General features: G+C 37.3%; 1 protein-coding gene across 2 annotated transcripts in view; it reads left to right on the plus strand.

The window, feature by feature from the left end:
* Nucleotides 1-22,407, plus strand: part of vta1 (vesicle (multivesicular body) trafficking 1) — a 106,432-nt gene extending 84,025 nt beyond the window's left edge. Inside the window, exons 6-8 of one of the 2 annotated variants that reach the window (XM_028820307.2) lie at nucleotides 3,527-3,685; nucleotides 12,059-12,139; nucleotides 20,193-22,407. In XM_028820307.2, coding sequence (XP_028676140.1) covers nucleotides 3,527-3,685; nucleotides 12,059-12,139; nucleotides 20,193-20,338 — 386 coding nt within the window. In that variant the 3' untranslated portion in view covers nucleotides 20,339-22,407. Of the gene's footprint in view, nucleotides 1-3,523; nucleotides 3,686-12,058; nucleotides 12,140-20,192 lie in introns of both variants that reach the window. The other variant, XM_028820306.2, reaches the window with a different exon arrangement.
* The last annotated feature ends 366 nt before the right edge of the window (nucleotides 22,408-22,773 follow it).

Consider the following 22,773-nt stretch of genomic DNA (forward strand, 5'->3'; position numbering starts at 1 on the left):
GAAATCAACTGGGCAAACCAACTGAGGAAGCATGTACCAGAAATTAAAAGACCCATTGTCCGCAGAAATCCGCGAACCAGCAAAAAATCCGCGATATATATTTAAATATGCTTACATATAAAATCACAATTTAAATGACCGCTACGCGCGCGTGTTGACTCGCCGACGCCCAGAGCAGAAAGAACGCGCTTTGGCCGCTCCAACCGCGCCATGCGGGGAGTAAGAGAGACGCCAATATCTCACACTCTCTCCCCCCTTAAAGAAATTAAATGGGTGCGAGTGAGACCACTGACCTCCCTCCCTTCTATTAGTTATAGGTTATAGTACGTTCGGCTTATCCATGAGTCCGGCTTATCTATGATAAGATTTTATTTTAAAAATTCGTATGATTTTTGGTCTCCGGCTTATACACGAGTCCGGCTTATAGACAAGAACCTAGGGTAATAACATGAAGTGGCTGTGTAATATCTGTTGACTTTGAATTAAGTTGACCGCCTAAAGCCACATGATCTCTTGCACTTAGGATGTCTCCACCTACTATTTTACTGCACAAGGGGTTGGGCGCATGCACTGATAGTAAATTATACAATAAAAGCTTAATAAATGAGGGCAGTTCATTATTTCACTGACAAGATCTTGCCATTCATTGCAAGTGTACCATCCATCGTGACAGATACTAAGGTGGAATGAAGGTACCGTTATATTTTTGCTGGCAAGTTCTGTTTTGGAGTGAAGTGATTTTAAACATATTAAATCTTAAGTTTCAAAAATCTCACAAGTGTAATTAATTGCATTCGGCCCAAAGGCAAAGCTGTATTACAGTCTCTTTGTCAAAAGCGTAATCTTTTGCTGAACGCAGTGTATGGTGGAGACAGTTACAATGTTCTCCTGTTTTGTCATGTTCTCAGACACTTGTGCATTTCATGAAGTTACTGTGGCATTGCTTAGTTGTAAACCCTTTCTCTTGAGAATTATTTTGTTATTGCTTCTCATGTCCGCAAGCAAGTACCATGCTCCAAGAAAGCAGCTGTTTACTCGTATCTTATTGCTGAGCACATTGCTCTGTTTAGCTAATAGTCATAAAATAGCCTGGGACGCTCACACTCAGGGTTGCCTCGAGCTTACAGTATACCACTAAAGACTGCTATGCTTTGAATTTGGAAATAAATGCTTGACTAAATCTTTGTTAGCTGTTTCATTGCTACTTTTAGAACTGTGGCTTTTGCTAACAAGTAACTGCAATGTTGCTCCTCCGTTCCCTTTCTACTTTCTTATCATTTTGGCTTTTTAGTCTGCTGTCCAGTCATTGACCTTGAATATTATCTTTGTTTCATTGTTTTCTGCTGCACATATCTCTCCATTATGTAAACTTTTTTTTTTTCTTTTTAATCTTATCAGTGCCTGGATGCTCTATTGTGTGTCTACTGATGTAGGTTTCAAATAATTAACATGGTTTTTGAAAAACTATGTTAAATCCGCAGTGTATCTTTAGTATAAAGCTGATTTTTGGTTTTCATAGTCCTGTTACTACTTTTTGAACATGTATCCATTGCTGTTTTGGGTGGTAGCAGTTTCAGATACATTTTCCTTTGCTACTAAAAATCTAATAGAGAATGGACATGCTCAGTAAACCAATTTTATTTTATTTGATGGATAGTATAATGTGTCACTGTGTGCATGGGACAAATTATTTTGCACTCTCCCATGGCCCCAAAATGGATACGTGCTTTACAAAATGTAACATGCATTTTAACTATATATTCTCGCCAATATATTAAAGGCCATTCTGGACAAAGTTATGGCTGTTATAGTCAATTTAAAATTTTTTGTTACATTTCTTTTATTCCAGTACCCAGTGATGCAAGTCTACAATATACCATATGGCATTTTTCCCTTCTCCCTCTCAATAAAAGCATCATTGTCTTGCAGATGCTTACTTGACTTTTCCATTTTCAAATGGAACTGCTAAAGATCAGGACAAATAGACTGGGGAAGTACTATTAAGTGAATTGATTTAATGCAGTCATCATAGTTCACTGAAATATTTTCAAACCTATCTTTTTGCAAATCTCTCATGTTAAAAAAAAAAAAAAAAAAAAAAAAAAACAGTAAAAACTTTGGAAACCATGTTCTAAATTCTGAAAATATTTTTAAATATAGCTTTTTTGTCATTTTGCCTTAAAATCAGGAGAAAATCTTAGTAAAGATTTATTTTGAACAGCCTAGCAGCTAAGTCAGTTATGTAAATTGTAAGCAAATGTTACAAATTGGTACATTTTGGATATTAACAAATACATCATAACCTTGTATGACAAATGCAAAAATATAGATGACATTTATTTTGTGATTTTTACCAATTTACTGGATATGATATCTTTTTTCATGTTGCCATAAAATTAGGAAAATTCCTCGGTAAACATTTTTTTTGAATAGCCTACCAGTTAAGTCTGTTATGTCATTTGTAAGTAAATGTTATAAATGAATACCTTTTTAGGAGGATATTAACATCATAGCATTATAAAACGTATGACAAATGCTAAATATTTTAGGATTTTAACAAGATAATGGATACCTTTTTAATTTCAATGTCAGTTACAAAAATACACAGTACTAGTTGTGTAAGCCCGTGCTGTAAAAAGCCCAGGGTCCTAGAAACTATTGAAATCATCAGAAAAAAAATTGAGATGTCAGGTAATTGAAAGGAACTACTCTGGGCATCTCTCTCCTAGGAGGATTCGTTTTGCCGACGTGCTCGCATCGCTTGTATATTAGCGGCTATGCGACTTTGTCTTTCTTTGGAGGTTTCGTTTTGCCAACGTGCTTGTGCATTAGCTGCTATGTGACTTTGTCTTTCTTTGGTGGTTTCGTTTTGTCCGACGTGCTCGCATCGCTTTTGCATTAGCGGCTATGTGACTTTGTCTTTCTTTGGAGGTTTCGTTTTGGCGACGTGCTCGCATCGCTTGTGCATTAGCGGCTAAGCGACTTTGTCTTTCTTTGGAGGTTTCGTTTTGGCGACGTGCTCACATCGCTTGTGCATTAGCGGCTAAGCGACTTTGTCTTTCTTTGGTGGTTTCGTTTTGTCCGACGTACTCGCATCGCTTTTGCATTAGCGGCTATGTGAATTTGTCTTTCTTTGGATGTTTTGTTTTGCCAACATGCTTGCATCGCTTGTGTATTAGCAGCTAAGCGTCTTTGTCTTTCTTCGGAGGTTTCGTTTTGCTGATGTGCTGGCCTCGCTTGCATATCCTCAGAGGTGGAGCCCTGACCCTGACTCCACCTCTCACTTCCAGGCCGCAGACACACACACATCCATGCGTAGACATTTATATACAAGATTTGCCTACAATATGGCCTAATCATAGGAGAAAAATATATATAGAACTTTTTACATTATTGTCAGTGTATATAGCTGTGTAAGAAGATCTTTCTGGATATCATCTGCAGCTTTTTTTATTTTTGCCTTGATTTAACTTAAAATAGGCAAGTAATCAAAATGTCTCTTATTTGTCTGTTTTACTGTCAGAAGATGAATATGATACAGAGATTGGGATCCCCTCTCAAGTTCTAAAACCAAGTGATCCTGCCAGTGAGGGAACGTCCTCGACACATAGTACGACAAACATACAAATCCCACCAGGAGCGCATGCACCTGCCAATACCCCTGCTGATGTGCCTCACAACACAGGTATGTAAAAACCTTTTAAAATTTTTTTAAGCTTATCCTTTAATGAATGCAAAGAGATCTTTTTCTAAGTATTGTTGACTTAATTTTTCTCACATAAATGTTCTTTTTCCCTATTGAGCCCTTAATGGACGTACAAACAGGAATCATTTCAACACAACATATATCAATAAAGGATAGAGACACTGGATGAGAAAATAAAGAAAGACATGAGGAACCTTGAACATGTTCTCTAAAAATTATTAAAATGTGTTTATCTGTTACAACATACAGAATTAATGTTCAGTAATAATTAATACTTATAGCTTTTCACATTACAGAAAATAAAGGATCTTGGTGAAGTAGTACAGGCAGTCCTCGGGTTACATACGAGATAGGGATTGTAAGTTTCTTAAGTTGAATTTGTATGTAAGTCGGAACAGGTACATTATTTTAATAAATGCTATTGTTGACGACTGTAACCAACCAATGAATGATGGAGTTTCACCTCTCCCTGAACTTTTTATTATTTCTACTTTATTTTCCATGGCGATGGTTTTTCTCTTTTTTACTGTACTGTGTTTCCCCGAAAATAAGACCTACTTCGAAAATAAGCTCTAGCATGATTTTCAGGCTGCTCTGTAATATAAACCCTACCCCAACAATAAGCCCTAGTCAAGGTCATCAGCTGAAAAGTAAATCGCCTAAGGCCAGGTTTATACGCGATGCGACGCATGTGCCCGAAGCATCCATTAAATTTCCAAGGACACCTTGCCACAATATCTCTGAAAAGGGTGTTTAATGATTACATCCATCAATTTGGGGATGCGCTCATTCCAGCAAGCACCGGGTGCGAGAAAGAAGCAAAATCCCTGGGCAGAGCATCAGTTCATTGCAAAGTGAACACAAACATACACACATACATTGGCGTCATTGTAGCTTCACCAAATCCAAACCTTCATGTCTCTGGTTGGAAAACTGAGCACACTGTGGAAACCCACAAGGAAAAACATGCAAACTCCAGGCAGGGATCACAAGTGCTGTGACACCCTGCGAGACAGCAGCGCTACTGCTCTGCCACCGTGCCACCCCATATGTGTAACTATTAGCAGTATTCATTATTTAAACATAGTTAACAATTTATCTGTAAAATGTAATGTACATATTTTAATACATTTCATCATGAAAGTGATATCAAGTATAAATCTAGGAATTGTAAATGTACAGAGAGTTGGAATATTATAAATTTAATGTGTTCTGTGTGGCGATCTATTCTGCCATCAGGTCAGGAGGAAGCCCCAGAAGCACGTAGCAGTTTAGCAACAGGGTCGATTTTAAGATGACGTTTACAATGGTCTGCTTTAATGATAAAGTAAACTGTGAGGTTAAAGTGGACATTTCGAGGTTAAAGCTGAAATTTTTACTTTAATCACAAAATAGACATTTTCATTATGTCCTTTTTTTTTTCTCTCATTGGCTCAAATACACCGCCATACATTCTGACGGTATTGTAAAGGTGAAAAAAAAAAAAAAAAAAAAGACGGCACAGAAGATGGTATGTGAGACTTTTAAAATGTATTGTCTCATTACTTTGGGGAATATACGATGCTTGAATATCAAAGCACCACGAACGCATTTGTATGTCGGCATTTTGCTTCACCACATCCAACCATTCATCAAACATCGAAGCGCGCACCTCTATCCTGTAGGATCCTAAAAGCAGCTAATGTAGCAAGAAATTCAGGGTTTGAATGTGGAGAATTATGACGATATTCAAGAAGAAGATGATATGACCGGATTTGGATAAATGTATATTGTTGTACATGAATAAATATAAGACATCCCCTGAAAATAAGCCCTAGTGCATCTTTTGCATCAGATTGTGTTTTCAGAGATATTGTTGAAGGGTGAAGACAAAAGGTTAAGATGAGCTCTTCTGAACAGCACTGTATACGCTATCACAGCAGGAAGGCACCCTTCATCAGCACGTCTGGCATACTGAACGAGAGACAACTTCCTGCTATGTACATAACATTACCAGCAGGCTTGCTATTGAGAATGAATGGGGGCGGTGAGGGGTGATTCACCATTCGCCCACCACACAGTCACCTCCACTTGCATACAGTATGCTGCTTGCAGTGTCTGCCCACCGAGAACGAACAGGGTGCGGTCAGATGCGGGTAGTGAATCACCCACCACTGCCCCCATTCAACAGGCAGCCACTCGAGGCACACTATACAATGCTGACCCCCACTGTTCCATTCACCCTCAATGGACTCTGTTCAGCCACAACTTGGTCACCACTTGCAGCATCACCAGCTGCCCACCGAGAACAAACAGGCAGTCATTGCGTGGTGGGCAGGCATTGAACCGCCCATCAAGCTTCCATCCTGAACACAAGCGGTAGCTGTGGCCCCGGCGACTATGGACTCCGGATCAGCACTTGCCGCGCACCCAGCCGCCCACTGAGAATGAATGAGGTGCGGCTCCCACCGCCCCATTTATCAACCAGAGCTGCTCGAGGGAGCAGCAAAATCGCCCCCTCCAGCCACAGCTTGCAGCATCCACAGGCCGAAGATGATGGAGTGTCAGTTACTGAGGAGCCTGCATCGCGTCCCCCAGACAGATGAAGGAGCAGCTGCGGCCCCGTTCGTAAGTCGTATGTCGGATGTCTGTAACTTAGGGACTACCTGTAATCTACCACAAAAAAAAAAAGCTATCAGCTCATTTACCTTAAATTTCTGTTGCTCACATTCATAGTTCAGTCCATTATTTGAAGTTTTAACATGTATCCAGGTAATGCAGGGATGCACTTCATGCACAGGTGCTTTTACTGTTGCTTTTATCATCTGTTGTATTCACTGTGCAGCTAAGGATGGCTATTACTGGGTTAGAAGTATTCTTGCTAGCTGTACTGAATAGAAAATGGCTAATTGTTGAATAAAACATTCTGTGTTATATCAAAATTTGTGCATTGTAATCAAATCAATTTTAAAGAAGGAATAGTCCTTGGTTAGTTATTTTTACTATTAAGTTAAAGTAAAACCCACTTAATTGCTTTGGTGAGTTACCTAACATTAAAGCAGAAGCACAGAAGTTGAGAAAATGGCTCCAGCATTTTGAAGCACCGAGAAAAAAATACAAAGATCCAACAGATGTTTATGTCTGTGAAATGCTTTAGCATTTTACAAAGGAGTGAAAACTCTTACTGGCTATGAAATAATCGAATCCTGGAAAGAAGCGCACAGTCATATAAGCACACGGGAAATAACCGCACGTCGAAGAATACGCATACAGTAAAGTGCACACACGGAAAAAAGCACATGGCGGCAACATATAACTATTACAAATATAAAATATACTCCACCTATATTGCTAGACATTTTTTATTATAATAAAACAATGACTGGGTTACTCTTGTACAATGTCTTCGTTTTCATTAAGGAATGGCATTTTGTTGTTCGTTTCTCACGGCACCTCCAAGTATCTATTCAATTTGTTGTGCGAAAACGCAGATATTCAAATCCCTTGTAACCGAGAATTTGCTTGCCTTTCTGACTGGTCGAAAAACTCCATCTCACTTATTCAAAAAAAAAAAAAAAAAATTGACTTGCCTTGCTCGAAAATTAGGGAAGATTAAAGAAAACTCTGTGTGGCTTATTCATAGGACGACCTTAACTTATTTGCCGTAATCAAAACTATAAAACTCTAATTTGCCTACCTGTGGAATAAGAAGGTATAATATAAATTCTGAAAACTATTGTAAAGAATAATAATTTCCTAGAAATGGTAATTTAGGCACAACAGTGACAGTAATAAAAGGATTAATGACTATTTTATTTTATGGACCATCCAACAGCCCACCACCCGAATTAGCACAAATTAAAACATACAAGCTTATAAAAAAGTTTAGTGAACAATTATACAATTTAGTTTATTGCAATGTATAATGTAAAATTTTTTTGCATATACGCCTTTGCCGTATGCGCTTTTTTCCATGTGCACATTTTTCCGTGTGCGGTTATTTCCCGCGCGCTTATATGACTGTGCGCTTTTTTCTGTGCGGATATTTCCTGTGCGCTTCTTTCCGGTCACCGAAATAGTCATGCAGAACTGTCAAGTGTCTACCCCATTAAACTTACCAGTCTTTAAACAAACAGACTTTTTCGAATAGATCACTTGAAATTTTCCTGTATTGAATGACATTAACTACCATCTGGAGACTCTCATCATTCGACAGGTGCCACCAAGACCATAAAACGATGTCTCAGAATACTTTTTTGTCAAGAAAAAACATCTGAGGATTTGAGGGTGATAATTGACTTTTTAAATATAAAAATATTTATTTTACTTTCCAAACTGTTAACTTTCACAGATATTCTTTTGTGATGTTCCCATAGATTGGTTTGTATGTCTATATGTGAAAGACATTTTCTGTATTTCCATTTTTCCAGTTTGTCTAGAAAGTTGCTTTCTTCTCAGACTTGTAATAGAGGAAGCAACCTCTCCACCCACATGTGTATTCAGAAGTAATATTGGTAGCCATGGAACACTAACAAATAAGGGAAGTACATGTATTTAGATATTTGGGCTACTGGCTGCTAAGAACATCGCCATAAGAACAAGGACAAAAGCCAAAGGAAATGATAGTGAAAATGTTCCACTCTCTAGGACTGATAATAAACTGACAGGAGCCGCCCCTCCCCTCACAGCACATTACCCAACCCGGTAGTAGGATTAACTGTGCCAGTCAAAGAAGAATGCTTCAAAAAGACAGACACTAACAATACATGCAAAAATAATATCCTATTACAGGACAGCTCATATAGCAAATTGCTTCTACAACACTACTAGTGAAAATTTTGAGGTGGCAAAAAAAAGATTGATCTTTAAATACAGAATCAGGTTCAAAATATTCTTTTCAGACATTCACCATTCCTACCAAGAAAAAGCATTCCATATAAAGGAATCTCATGAGATGTAGAAGAGATACTTGTCTGAGAGACACGAAGTCTCCACTAGAGTTAAAACAGACCTGGGAACCAGTGATGAAAGCATATCCAATAAACTAACTACACAGAGCTATTTTAAGTATACAAACTACTAGCAATGTTTGTAAATACGTACAAGGGAAAATATTACAGATATGCATACACAATACCACAGTGGTGTGACACCTGAACTGCCCCGGAAGCACGAGATCCAAGTCTCTGGGCTTTATTATGATATTAACTTTGTTGTATATAAAGTATAGCATCTCTACAATAGCAGAACATACCTCCTAGAATACAAAACAAACTTCATTCATTAATTCTCTCTTGCCTTACAAATGCATATTTGGTCAAAGCACGCCAAAGATAGACCTGTTGGTAAACGAGGCAAATATAAAACATCGCTCTTTTACTCAAGAACTTTTTATAAACAAGCAGTCATATTGTAAGCTTAACATTTGCTTAATGCATGAACTTCTCTTTCCATTCTCTTAATTTTATTTGTAGTACTCAAAGCAAGACTGAATTAATTCTGACAATTAGTCTTAACAATACCAGACTGGACAAGAATCATTTAGGTTGTCACAGCTTTAAGTGATAACAGCTTAGCCGTGAGAAATACCACAAAGTATCCTTCCTTTCAGATACCTGTGAATCAGTACACACTAAACATGAGAAAGTCTGTCAACAAACAATGACCTGCTAGCCTGAGAAATACTTGGATATCCAGAGCAACTTTAACAGATTGTAGTCTGTATTGGAAGGTAAAGAAAGATACATTTGCATACTGAAAATTAGGATTCTTCCATCTTTATGAAGAGTATCACAATCTCACTTTCCTGCTTCACGTGTAGTCAGTCTTGTGGAGCAAGCAAACAGTGACCAAATGATAGATACCTAAACAGTGGGGTATAAACCACAATAAGAGGCTTGAGAAATATGCCACCTGAGAAAATTCTACTAGTGTTTCAAATCTGTAATTACCATCTGTGAGACAAGAAATGCAATGTAAGTGAGGTTTATCCAAAATGGATGAAACATGTACAACTAATTAGACCCACTTTCTCATATATGATACACTGTGCTTCCCTCTTTTTTAATTGGCTTTTTATTGTAACTGTTGAATGTGAATAACATGCATACATACAATAGTAAAAGATTGTTGACAAGATATGTTAAATTAAAGACTTATAATTTGTTTTTTATTATTCAAAATATTCATTTTAGATTGACCACATAATTGTGCATGCGTTTCAATTCTTTTTATCTTCATTGAAAAAGTGCTGTTATTATTATTTTTTTCCTTATATTCAATTCTTGAATGACACTTCTGTGGAAATGTACAACACATTGGCACCATTGTTTAGGAAATCAGCATCGGAGCTTTTTTTATGATGACAACTGAGATCAGTTTTTATTTAATTATATATATTTTTTGTCTTGCTTGATTAGGATGACATTTAGTAAATTAGACCACAAGATGTTTTACAATATCTGTTCTCTGAACCTCCCAAGCCACATTGTTTTTCCTCAAAACTAACCGTTATTTTTAAACTCTGCGCTTATAACATGATCTAACATAGATCTCTCTACACCTGTTTTTAAAATTCTCCTCCCTAAATTGACCACTAGACCTTTCAAGTGAAAGAGTACACCCACAGCATAATTAGAAGGTCTCCGTCAGAGTCACTAGGCAGTGTTCATCTGCATTTAGAAATTATACATAAAACATTCTCCTTAAATCTTTTAGTTCTTAAAAAAAAGACCTTTTCTGCATATTTAAAAGTAAGGTAAATGCAGAGGTAAGTCCAAAGATATAAGGACTCTTCCTTTCTACTATTGTTAGATCTGTTTTATGTAAGTGCATATTGATTTATTTTTCGTATGTTATTTATTCATTTTTATTCTTATATAACTGTAATTTGTTTTTCTTTCCTGTTTTTTGACACCTTGTGAAGATCCTTTAGCACATCTTATATATGAAAATGCGCTATAGAAATAAATGTTGTTGCAAGTAGGGAATCCATTTCCCAGGCTCCCGAATACCGGACATATTCCATTCCCGAAACTGCTGTAATTCCCAGGAAAACGGGAATGGCCAAGCTCGCATATATAGTGTGTAAAAATCGATCAAGAAATAACAGAGTTATAGTTGAAAATAATTAAGTGGCACGTTTTTTTGGCCCATGGTGTAGTGTGTTGCCGATTAATTCAGTCAACAACAGACCAGCAGCAGTCAGTCTCCCGGCTCCCACTAAGACTGAGCACAGTGGACTTGGAGGTGTCTGCACTCTGTAGTGCTCGGATGCCGGGACGGGGCAGAATTCATTGATGTCTGTGCTGTTGACAGCTTTGAACAGCAACTTGAAATTGCAATGCGTCAGTCTGTTGCATCCGCATTATCTGTGCTAAGAAACTTGCCATCACAGAATGATGACAAGAAACTGGATGCATCAGTAAAAGCTGAAACGGCGGTGTTTCAGAGCAACGGCAAGCGCGGGCATTGTTTAGAACAAGTGTATCAGTATCTGATGACTCTGCCACCTACTTCAGTGGAGGCAGAGCGTGCTTTCTCAGCATCTGGTGTACTAGTCTGCACGAAGGTGCGCTCTCGCCTGGAAGACCGGACACTCGACACGTTGTGTTTTCTACACTCTTATTACCGCAACTAACTAGATACATGTACTTATATGACAGCATGAACTGCTTGTAGTTAAGGTTAGTCTTTTATTGGTGTCTACATATTGCAGTAGTTTTATTAAAAATAAGTGTCGCTCGTTCTGAAGCCGTTCACATGTGAGATGCCCGTGCACTGTGTCATTCCCGGGATTCCCTAGTTGCAACATGTTTAAGAAACAGAATGCAGGAAGAATATAGAATTTACTTGAACATCGGCTTAGTGTCCTGGGCTATTATCACACTTAGTCCAATGCCGTATGCCAGAACCGTGCCATTGCCATGTTCAATACTGTCAACAGTAATGGATCGTTCTTTACCAGTGACACTCATTTTTGAAGCTTTCAGTCCACTTTGCTGAGACATTTTTTTTTCCGTACTGTGCTGAATGTCAGCAATGGATTTGCTCTTGATGAATCTTCAGCCCACAAAAAAGTAAAATAAAATGGATCACAACATGCTGCTATTATTTGGTGTGCATGGAAAGGGAAACAGCAACCACACCACATGCTAACTTTGGTGTAACTAACCAGTGATTAACCAGAACAATTTGTACCTGTGCAGCTGCAACTCAGACAGACAAAGCTCTGACACAGTTCCACAACCACAGCCAAATGTATAAAGAACTTAAAACATTAATTGTCAGTTATTTTTGACTTACCCTTAAATGACTGTTGTGAAGTGTATTTGTCCTTTTTATGTCACAGGTTTTCTTTATTTTGTTTTATAGAGAATGTAAGTCATCCTGTTCAGCCCTCTCCTCAAAAAATCCCCCAAGTAGACCCATCATTATTCAAGGCTGGTCAACAAGGTAACAATAAATACTTTGCTTTCGTCCTTTCAATATTCTATTATCTATTACAAGTAGTAATTTCTCAATTTTGTCTTTTTATTTTTTGCCATGTGAAAGTTTAGAATATTAAAGCTAGCATAATTTTTTTTTTGGCATCCTGTACTGTTGTAAATAGAATTGTGAATTTTAAATGATAAGGTTGATATTTTTTAATATGAAATTATTTCTTCACAAACATGGTATATATGTATTTGTCATGTGAAACAGTGTTCTAAAGTTAAACAGTTTTAAAATACCTTGCCCATCCTGGCATTTCGTAATGGAAGCTATGGGACACGGAACACCTCCAGAAAATAATTTGCATGACAGATGTATATATACATTGTTTGTGAAGAAATAACTTTTGAGTAGAAATATACCAAACTTAATTCTTTAATAAAATAATACCAATACATTTTAAGGATTGACTAATTGGAGAAACTGCTCCATTGAGTTTCTTAATGATTCCTTAATTCTTGACTTTGTTTGGTGCACAACTCAACAACTCGTTCAAGAAGTGGTTAATTTCTTTATTTACCATTCTTTTGTTCATTTTGAACCTGCTCTATGCTGTAATCTACAGTAGTGCTGCCATCTGAAACCTAAACACTGTATGGTGTCATCCCTAACTCCCACTTCACCATGAAATTTATTATCTGTTACATGTTCTTCTGCCGTGTCATAAAAATAGTGCTAAATGTAGTGGACAGATAGCTGTGAATCGGAGAAACTAATGTATGTCTCTCTATTATAATAAAAAAAAATCCAGAGATGAGACTTTTTAGCCTGGGATGAGACGTGACTTTTTCAGAGAGAGGCTTTCACGTTCCGCGAGACGACACTTTGTGCCAAGAGATTTAACCGTACCCGGGGCCAGAAATAAAAGACAAAGAGTAGATGACAAAATAGAACGTTGTAAAGGATTCAAAAACGTTGGCACGATACACGTGCAGAACAGGTTAGAGATAACGAATGTACTAAAATTTGAAAGTCTCAAAAAAATGACAGTAAAGATTGCATTAGCGCAAACAATCAGAAATTATTACTCGGTGAAATAATTGAACAGCGAAAAGAGATTGAATATATTGTTCGGATTTAAACTTTAAGTCAGAGACTTGTAGATTGTCTAATTCGTGTTGCCATCAGGAAAAAGTAGTGTTTCTTCCCAATGAGGAGGTCTGTCCACGAGAATTAAAAGATTTGTTGTTTGGTTAAAGTGAAATCTGCATACGCGAGCGGCAGAGACAGGAAGAGGCTGGGGGGTTGGCAAGCGAAGTGAGTAGGGATAAAATAAATTTTAATAAGGAAGAGTAAACTCCTGTGCAAAAATAAGCAAATCACAAAGTTGATTAGCTTTTTCAAAAAGGTAAAGTATAAGCAAGTGCTGCAGTAATTGGGTGTCTGGATACCAAAGTTTCACTTCCTTTAATTTGAAAACATAAGAAATACAGTGCACCATGACATTATCTAAGACCAATATATGACCTTATGTTTATGAAACCATAACATAAAATTCTGAAATTAATCAGATGTACTGAGAGATAAACGACAAATGGGTAAAATCTAAAAGTCACGATTCTCCCCAGATTTGGTCATTCTTCGAGCAGCCTAAAAACTGATTCAGAATGTCCACAGGAGTTTCATCCAGTGATTTTCAGGCCCCTCTTGACACATTTAGTGTTCAAGTCTGTACCTCAGTAGTAAGATGCAAGAAAGACAGGATTATTAAGTGTAAACAGGAGAGAAATATTTTCTCTTTTTAAAGTCAACATTCTTACTTAATATGGTGGAAAAAAAGAGAGGATTTGATGTCAAAATACTAAGCTAATGCATCTTACAAATGATAAAAACCCGGTAGTCCTGTGCTTAGCGGATCTAAGCCATTTAATAGACAGAAGGAGAGTGAATAGGGAATGGGTACAGTGAGAACATCTAAATAAGATTTTTAGGGGTTTGGTTTTTAGTTTGAAAGACATGAGTGATTCCACAGCGTGCAGGTGGCATGCTTTGACTTTAAATGCACACTAAATGTTTTCTGCCCTTGGCAAATTAACTACTTTAGTAACAGAAAAGTTGAAAATAATGTCAGTATTCAGAGAGTTATATTTTAATTGATTGATGTGTATTCCCCCTCCATATCCACATTACTGCCTCCAAGGGACTGTTATTTTTGAATGTTTTTACTGGCAGACATCATCTCACTTGCCTTTCTACTCAATATATTATTTATGACTGTTAAATGGTGGCCAATAACCAGAAACGTCACAGCTATTGCAACAAAATTTAAACTAGAAACTTTGTATATTTTAGTTAAACAAAAGTCACATCTCTGTTGATTAATGAAATGAGTTGAATTCCAGCTAAATTTCATTCACTCATTTGACAGCATGACCAGAAACAAGTCACACAAAATCATCTTTTTCACATCAAACAGCATTTTTACATTTACAATTAAAACATAAGAAGTAATATATTATGTAAACTGATTTAACAAGGAGAAATCAGAAATTGGAGAAATACGAAGTGAGACACAAAAATAACCAGATTGGTAAAAAAAAATATTTATTGCTAAATTACAGCATTCTAAACATTGTCACCTTCTTAAGGTGTATATACTTCCCCTCCCGATCTCTACACCACTCCATACGTGTCTTCCATTGATTGAAACATTGCTGGAAGTCATCTTGCTTGAGGCTCTTCAACAGGCTTGCCGTTTCAGTCTTCACTTTATCCATTGAAGAAAAAACGTGTTCCCTTCAGCTCACTTTTTATTTTTGGGAACAAGTAAAAATCACAAGGAGCTAAATCGGGTGAATAGGGAAGATCATGATCGAGGACAGGAATGTTTTTGTCAGTCAAAAACTGCTTTACGGAAAAAGCATTGTGCACGGGAGCGTTGTCTTGTCTCGCTGTTTGCTTTTTTCACCCGACATTGTCGAGGCAACTCGTGTAGCGATTGTTGTGCAAATACTGACTGGGCTATTCACAGGTTATATGCCTAGCCGGTCAACGGTTTGAGATGGTGTGTAGGAGGAGATATAGTTCTATAATTCACGTCCAGCCGACCTCCAGACGGTTTTCCTGGAAAGCCCCAAGCCCAGTCTGGTTATTTTTGTGTCTTACCTTGTATACAAGAAAATGGCGTGTTGTCCTTGGACAAAAATAAATGTTATACAGAGTAATGGTAGGTATTGTACATTTTGAAATTATCCACATTTTGAAAGCTGTCTATTGTCAGTACTATTTACATAATTTAGGGACCTGTCTGTTTTCTGTCTTTTAATTTGAATTGCATTTTAAAGTTTTTAAAAGTCCCCTTTAATTTGTTTATTGTCGGGATTAAATTTATATTGTAGTGTCATACATTATTCAGTTTTCCTGGGTAGTGAAGCACAACTGTATAATTAAATCTGCCATACCTTCCCTATACTTTACAGTGCAGTATTCTTTAAGTCATATTGATTAACATGACAAGGTCCCCTATCTAGATACATTCCATTAGAGTGTTTCTCATGTGCTATTCACATCAGAAGTGTGTTTACACTGAAACGTGGTGTCTGTTACCAGGAGCCATCTACAGTTAAGATAGTTGTGTACAATAAGCACATATCAAGTTAAAGCCAAACAAGAAGTTGCCATGGTACAACATGGTAGATGGAGTGGTAAATTAGCAAACACAAATACAGATGCTTCATAGGAAAGAGTAATGTTACAATTGGAAAAAAATGTAGGGCTGGTATACAATCATAATGGAAATGCTGAACCTTTACCATTAGGAGTATTGTTATAATTTGATACAAGCACAGTTGAGGAATAGACATTTATCATGTACATCTTTTTGGTGTGCATACCAAATATGACATGTTTTAGTTTGTTATGCTTTATATTTAGTCTTTCATACTCAGTTGTAGAGATGTTAAATTAGCTGTACTATTGTTGTGTGATATTTCACTATGTCTTTGTAAATTTTGTCCATCTTTAAATTCTGCATCTTTATAGTTGGATGCCATGTTAGGAGTACAGTTGGCCTCAAATTTAATAGAAGTTTGATTAGACCTGAACTGAACTTGCAGCTTTAAGAGTCCGTTTCCTTGGGAATCTAATGACAACACATTTCCTGTGGTATCTGAATCTTGAGACCACAAGTAGACAAGTATCATTTGTGTTTCCACATAAGCGGAGAAGTAAAGTTAACATCTCAGTGAGCCTTTAATTTATATCAATTACTTGCTAATCTATGGTGTTGAAGCGTGGAGTTCATTACACAAAGGTATAGTTTTAAGATGTAGATTTTTTTTTTAAATATAATTTGCATGTCATGATTGTTATTACTTGAGGTCACTGGGTGTTTTGGATTTTTCAACAACAGACTCCCCGTCACAGAGGATGTAGCCAAGGCTGATCGAATCCCAGCTTGTGTCAATAGCTTGCATGCGCCACAAATCATCCCTTCTAAAGTTATCTTGAGACTGTCCCTTTGTCTCAATGGTTGTTTTGATGGCATACTTTTTATATACACCTCTGATACCAAGAACAATAAATACTTGATATTGAGAGAGACACTAATCTAAAGACATACGAAGCTTATCTCAGTTGGTACACACCAAGCTGTCTTCATTGCCTATGGCACTCTTTTATCAAGTCCTATTATCTTAGCCTGTTCCATCGGAAGACAGTCAGATACAGCCTGTTGATATGCTTGAATGTTTCAGATACCAGTATCCTGTCTGGTCTTAGGGTTGTCACTACAGTGGTATCTATGAGTATGAGCAGTCTCCCTGAAGCCGACAGACAGGCCGACAGACAGGCCGACAGACAGGCCGACAGACAGGCCGACAGACAGGCCGACAGACAGGCCGACAGACAGGCCGACAGACAGATAGATAGATAGATAGATAGATAGATAGATAGATAGATAGATAGATAGATAGATAGATAGATAGATAGATAGATAGATAGATAGATACTTAAGAGTCTGTCGCTGAAGCTGCTCCTCTGTCTGGAGATGATCCTGTTCAGTGGATGCAGTGGATTCTCCATGATTGACAAGAGCCTGCTCAGCGCCAGTTGCTCTGCCACAGATGTCAAACTGTCCAGCTCTGTGCCTACAATAGAGCCTGCCTTCCTCTCTAGGTAAGAATCTACTCCTGTCTCTGTCAGCTTGTCCCTAAGGAGCAGAGGTTGGATGGTGTTGAAGGCACTAGAGAAGTCCAGAAACAGTTCTTACAGCACCACTGCTTCTGTCCAAATGGGAGAGGGATCGGTGTAGCATGTAGATGATAGCATCCTCCGCTCCCACCTTCTCCTGGTATTCAAACTGCAGAGGGTCGAGGGCGTAGCGGACCTGTGGCCTCAGGTGCTGAAGCAGCAGCCACTCCATTGTCTTCATCACATGTGATGTCAGAGCTATATAAAAATATACATAAAAATGTACAACTTCTACTCAGAGGAGGTGTCACATTTAATGCTTTCACTGATTCATCATCTTAAAACTGTTGGATTACGCGACTAGGAATCGCAGGGGATGACACCGAGCAGACCTTTCAGTGCAGTTCCACATTTCCAAAGTGTTGCGAGCTTTCTGCATTCTGACAGTGAATAATGTGCAGCCTGTCCCCGCCAATACTTGTACAAAGACTTTCCAGGTATGGCAGATTGAGTTGCAGTCGTGACCCTTTTATTCGATCAGATGGAGGAGCCTCTCTTCTGTTTGTGCCATTCAAAACACCCCACGTTCCTCCTTTCCTCAAGACGTCATTATATTCATTGTCCTTTCAGATTAGCACTCATTGGTGGTCACATGCAAGCCTACACCTACAATTTAAGACAAAATCAGTTCTCTTTCATTTTGCTGGGGCAAATCACAGAGTGGTCTAACTTGAGTCACTGGGCATTTCAATGTATACGAAAGGTGATCACAGGAACATAGCACAACTGCCTCCATCACACTAAGATTAGGTAAATGAAGTCTGCAACTGAAGTGTGGCAGGGACTTAAGATGACTTTTACCTGCAAGTCCTATACCATCCTGTAGAATTCCTCTGACACTTTATGCTGGAGTTTCTGCTTCACCTTCACTTAATTCAGTATATTCTTACTAAGTTATCTTTCACTTGTGAGCCTAATGTGTTGTACAAGCTACAAATATAATAGAAAAAATTAAATATAACAAACACAAATATATTGTGGCAACAAATATAGAAGCATCATGAAATAAATATATAAATATTTGACTGCATATTGACAATTACATTCAGAGTGCAGGTAACACTGTCTCTCTACAAACCTGCTACAATGTCTTATGAGTGAAGTAATGATGCAGAAAATTTCACATTGTACAGTCTGAATCCAAGAAAAAAATGAAGGAAGTGTTTTTGTTTTAAGTTTTAAACTTGGAGAATGGCTTTTCTGGCAAAAGTTTCTGAATGTTGTGAAAAGAAAAATCTGTTGAAGTCAGATACATTTACAACAATACATTTTGTTGTGTGCTTGAGGTTTTCTCTTTGTTTTCCTTGGCTGCAGAGCATTTATTTCCTACTTGGAAACTTCAGCTAAGGAAGTGTAAAGTTAATAAAGTCAGAAGGAGCCCAGGTTGTTTTTTTTTGTTTTTTTTAATAATTTATTAAAAAAAAATAATAATAGTATGATATCTTTATGTGTACTTTGAATATTACTGGTAACTCCTATTGTATTTCCTGAAAATTGTAATCAGTTTAATATACTGAGAAAAATACCTGTCACTTAAAAAGTTCTCACATTTGTTTATTGGAAAAAGCCGCTTATGATTAATACACTTGTATTTAATCGCCTTGAACATGGGAAAGGTGCTATATAAATTAAAAGTATTATTATTATAATTAATGTTAGTTGTATGAGATATGCTCATATAAACGACATACACAAATATATAACTACACATAATACGTCGTGTTAACTTGTGGACCAATAATCATTTCAGACTGAAAGTCCAAAGCCTGTACATTACTACCAGACAAATGTGGGGCTATGCCACAACTCTAAATGGTATGGAAGTACATTTGCAAGTTACTGGTTTAGATACAAGGCTTAGCACTGTTGCCTCATGGATCTAGCATCCTAGGTTCAAATACCACGCCTCGTGATTAATTTTGAAGTTTGCATGTTCTCTCCGTATCTGCCGTGGTTTTTCTAGTAACCATATATAAGAAGTGGCAGAAGTGACTTGTGTTCCTTCAGTGTGGGTAGCGACATCCTTTTGCATATTCTACAACTCTGTGATGGCCACTGCAGTTTTCTACGCTGTGCTGTGTTGTGCTAGGCCAATAACATTACTTCAAGGGAGGTCCACTGAATCAAAAAGTTTGTTAAAAGGGTAGTCTCAGTTGAGAGACGCACTATGGACCCACTAGAGGTAGTAGTGGAGGAAGAATGAAGAGAAACATGACAGCCATCATCAACATTTCTGCACATCCCCTCTCTGACGCGCTAGCATTGAGTACTTTCGGTCAAGAAATTCTTCAGCTGTTGTGTGTGAAGAAATGCTACGTAACAACAGCAATATACCTTTATAATACCTTACTTTTTATCAGTGCTCTTTTTATCCAAGTTGGAAGCTTTCTTCATTTTTGTTTTTCTTTGTGTGTATTTTAAGAGAATCATTTTGGTTCGTTTTAATATTTCTGTATTCCTTGAGCTTCTGTAATAAGCTAAATTGCAGTTGTGGCACAAATAAAGTACTAACTATACATCTGTCTGTCTGGAAACCAAAAACAGTTTCTTTTATTTCACTAAAAATATCCTGAAGTGAATTTTTTCTCTTGGTACCCTCAATGTAAATGAATTGTGCTGAACATTTTACAAAGAAGATATTGTAAACGTGAGTTTAAGAACCAGTATATATTACGATGACAGTTACAAAAGCATCGACATCTCATTGCATTCATTCAGTTACGGTTTGTCTGCTGTCAGCATCTTGCCCATTAAAAGAGTATGTTTAGGACGTCTTTCTTTTTACAAGTCTTTTTAATTGTAACTTGTGGATTTCTTTCACCAGGAAATGTGCATCTAACACCAGAAGATTTTGCTAGAGCTCAAAAGTACTGCAAATATGCTGGAAGTGCCCTGCAGTATGAAGACATAGACACAGCGGTACAAAACCTACAGAAAGCACTCAAGTTACTTACTACAGGCAGAGAATGAGGCCTTTGTCTTCCTGATTCGTTTATCTTGCCAAAAGAACTAAGAGCGCATTACTCCACCCTCAGCTGTATTAGAAGAATGGAATTCTGTGGAAGTCCTTTAATTCACCATTAACAACAATGAAATCTGTGTCTCCGAATTCGCAGTTCTGCTCTTACATACCATATTTAGTTGACTCTTTAACTTTCTTTCAGCATTAGGGGGCAGTTTGAAAGTAATGTCTTTAAAAGTTAAAGCACGTCCCGTTAAATTGCAAGTAAAAAATAGTCTTCAAAGGAAACAAAAAAATGTAACTCTTCCATCTGATGGTATCGTTCTTAAACTTCTTATTTTACCACCGTGTCTGCATGTTTTTTGCAATATTTGTACACTGAAATATTTTTAAGGTGACTCTCAAAATCGTCACTGTACAGTTTGACAATGCTATTTAGTTTTTCTATGCTTGTTACTATTTAAAATTTAATTTTCTTTCCTTAAAGCTGTTGTCTTTCTCTTCCCCCAATCCCCCCTCCCCCCTTTGCCAAGAGGTTTGTATGCAATATCTCCTTTGTTTTTTTTTTGTTTTGTTTGATTGATCGGAAAGACTTCTTCTAATATTATGTAAGATGGGGTTGAAGAGTATATTTACATTATTATTAAAGGAAAACAGGAAATGGCATGTAATGAATAGTTTTATGGAATCGAAAAATGGAGTTAGTCTCAGTCAGAGCTGTTCAGTACAGTATCTGTCCTTTCAGTGAATCGTGAGGGTGATATTCCGCTCTGATGTTTGCTTAATCAAATAAAGAAGACAGCCGAATTTGAGCAGTTGACGTTTCTACAAGATGACGAATTTCACAAACCGAGTGAGATTTCTTAAGGAGTTTGGTAACGTTTAGAATAAAGGGCTTTTTAAAAAAACGGTTCTTAGGTTTTCCTTTAGGAAGGATATTTTGAGTTTCATTAGTCTGAGGAGTTCAGGACACAATTAAAATGAGATTAAACTTCTGCCAGGCTGTACTCATATATGGTGTATGTCATAGGGTTATTTATGGTGTGAGGTTTTATACGTCTTTTTTTTCTTTTCTTTTTTTTTTCCCAGCCTCACTGAAAATTTTATTGAACCAACTTTTTGCATCCAAGATGTCCGTAGCTGCTTTACATGTTCAAATACAATCTGTAAACCATCCTTAAAATATGAAGATTTTTCGCCAAAAGTAAGCTTACACAACCTTCACCCACTCCTGTTTATTTTAAGGCTTGCCCTTGGTGAAGTGCTTGCTGTATTCAATTTGTTAAATTGTGATTCTAACATAATCTGTCACTGCCTTAAAGTAATCCACTGTAGCCAGAGGGATAGAGCGGTCTGGAGATCCGTAGTGGTTACAGCAGCCTGCCACCCAAGTGCTTTTTCTGAACACCAAAAAGAGAAGTTTATGGTTACGGATGTGAAGTGGTTGGTACAGCACCTTCCATGCGAAGTGCTGCAGCAACTCACAAGTTCAGTTTGCAGTGTGCGAGCTGGCATTACCATTCAGCAGCTGGCAAGGAATCTCACCTGGGATTGTACCCTTGGCATGCAGAAATTTGATCTCGCTGCACACTTTTATTAAAGAGCTGTTTGCCGTTCTTTAGATGATTTATGCAGCACGGTCACACCTTTTGATTCCCTGAAGCCTAACCATACATAACCTATTAATACCAGCTGCATAAGATCTGTGTTTAAAGTGAGCTGAATTGTTACCTTACTGTTTGAAATATCCTTAAAGTTTAGTTTACCCTCCTAAATATCTTGAAAGTTAATTTCACCTTCAGAATTTGCTTACTATAAGAAGGTAGCCGTTTGTAAGCTTGTATACTTTTTGTTTCCTTTTCAAATGGCTATACAATAAAAATTGTAGGTAAAGTTTTAAATTTTGACAATAGTATAATAAGATATTCGCTCATTAACTATGATTAATTCATGTATGTTCATGTCCATTTGTTTTGGTTATTTCCAAGTCCATAGTTCTGTTTGCTTTTTTTAAAGCATATTGGCAAGGTACTCATTGTAAAAGATCCATAGAAAATAAAGCTAGGCTTTAACTTAAGTGTTTGTATTTCCATAAATGCTTTTGTAAAAGATGGGTTTACTCACCTGTAAAGAACGTAAGAAATTTGACAAACAAGAGGAGACCATTTAGTCCATCCAGCTCATTTTGTCTAGCCTCAGGGGTGGTGGGCAATGTCGGTCCTGAAGAGCCACAGTGGCTGCAGATTTTCATTCCAACCCAATTGCTTAATAAGAAACCAATCCTTGTCAATCTCAGACCTTATTTAATTTTATGGCTTGTTGCTCTGCAATGTAAGGTAGGATCATAGGATATCATCCAAATGATTTGAAGCCTAAAAAGAATAATTTTCAGCCTGTCACATTTTCTATTAAGTGTTTTATTAAATCAAACAGTGCATGATGA

Source organism: Erpetoichthys calabaricus, chromosome 15 (assembly GCF_900747795.2).
Source record: "Erpetoichthys calabaricus chromosome 15, fErpCal1.3, whole genome shotgun sequence".
Classification (NCBI taxonomy): Eukaryota; Metazoa; Chordata; class Cladistia; order Polypteriformes; family Polypteridae; genus Erpetoichthys; species Erpetoichthys calabaricus.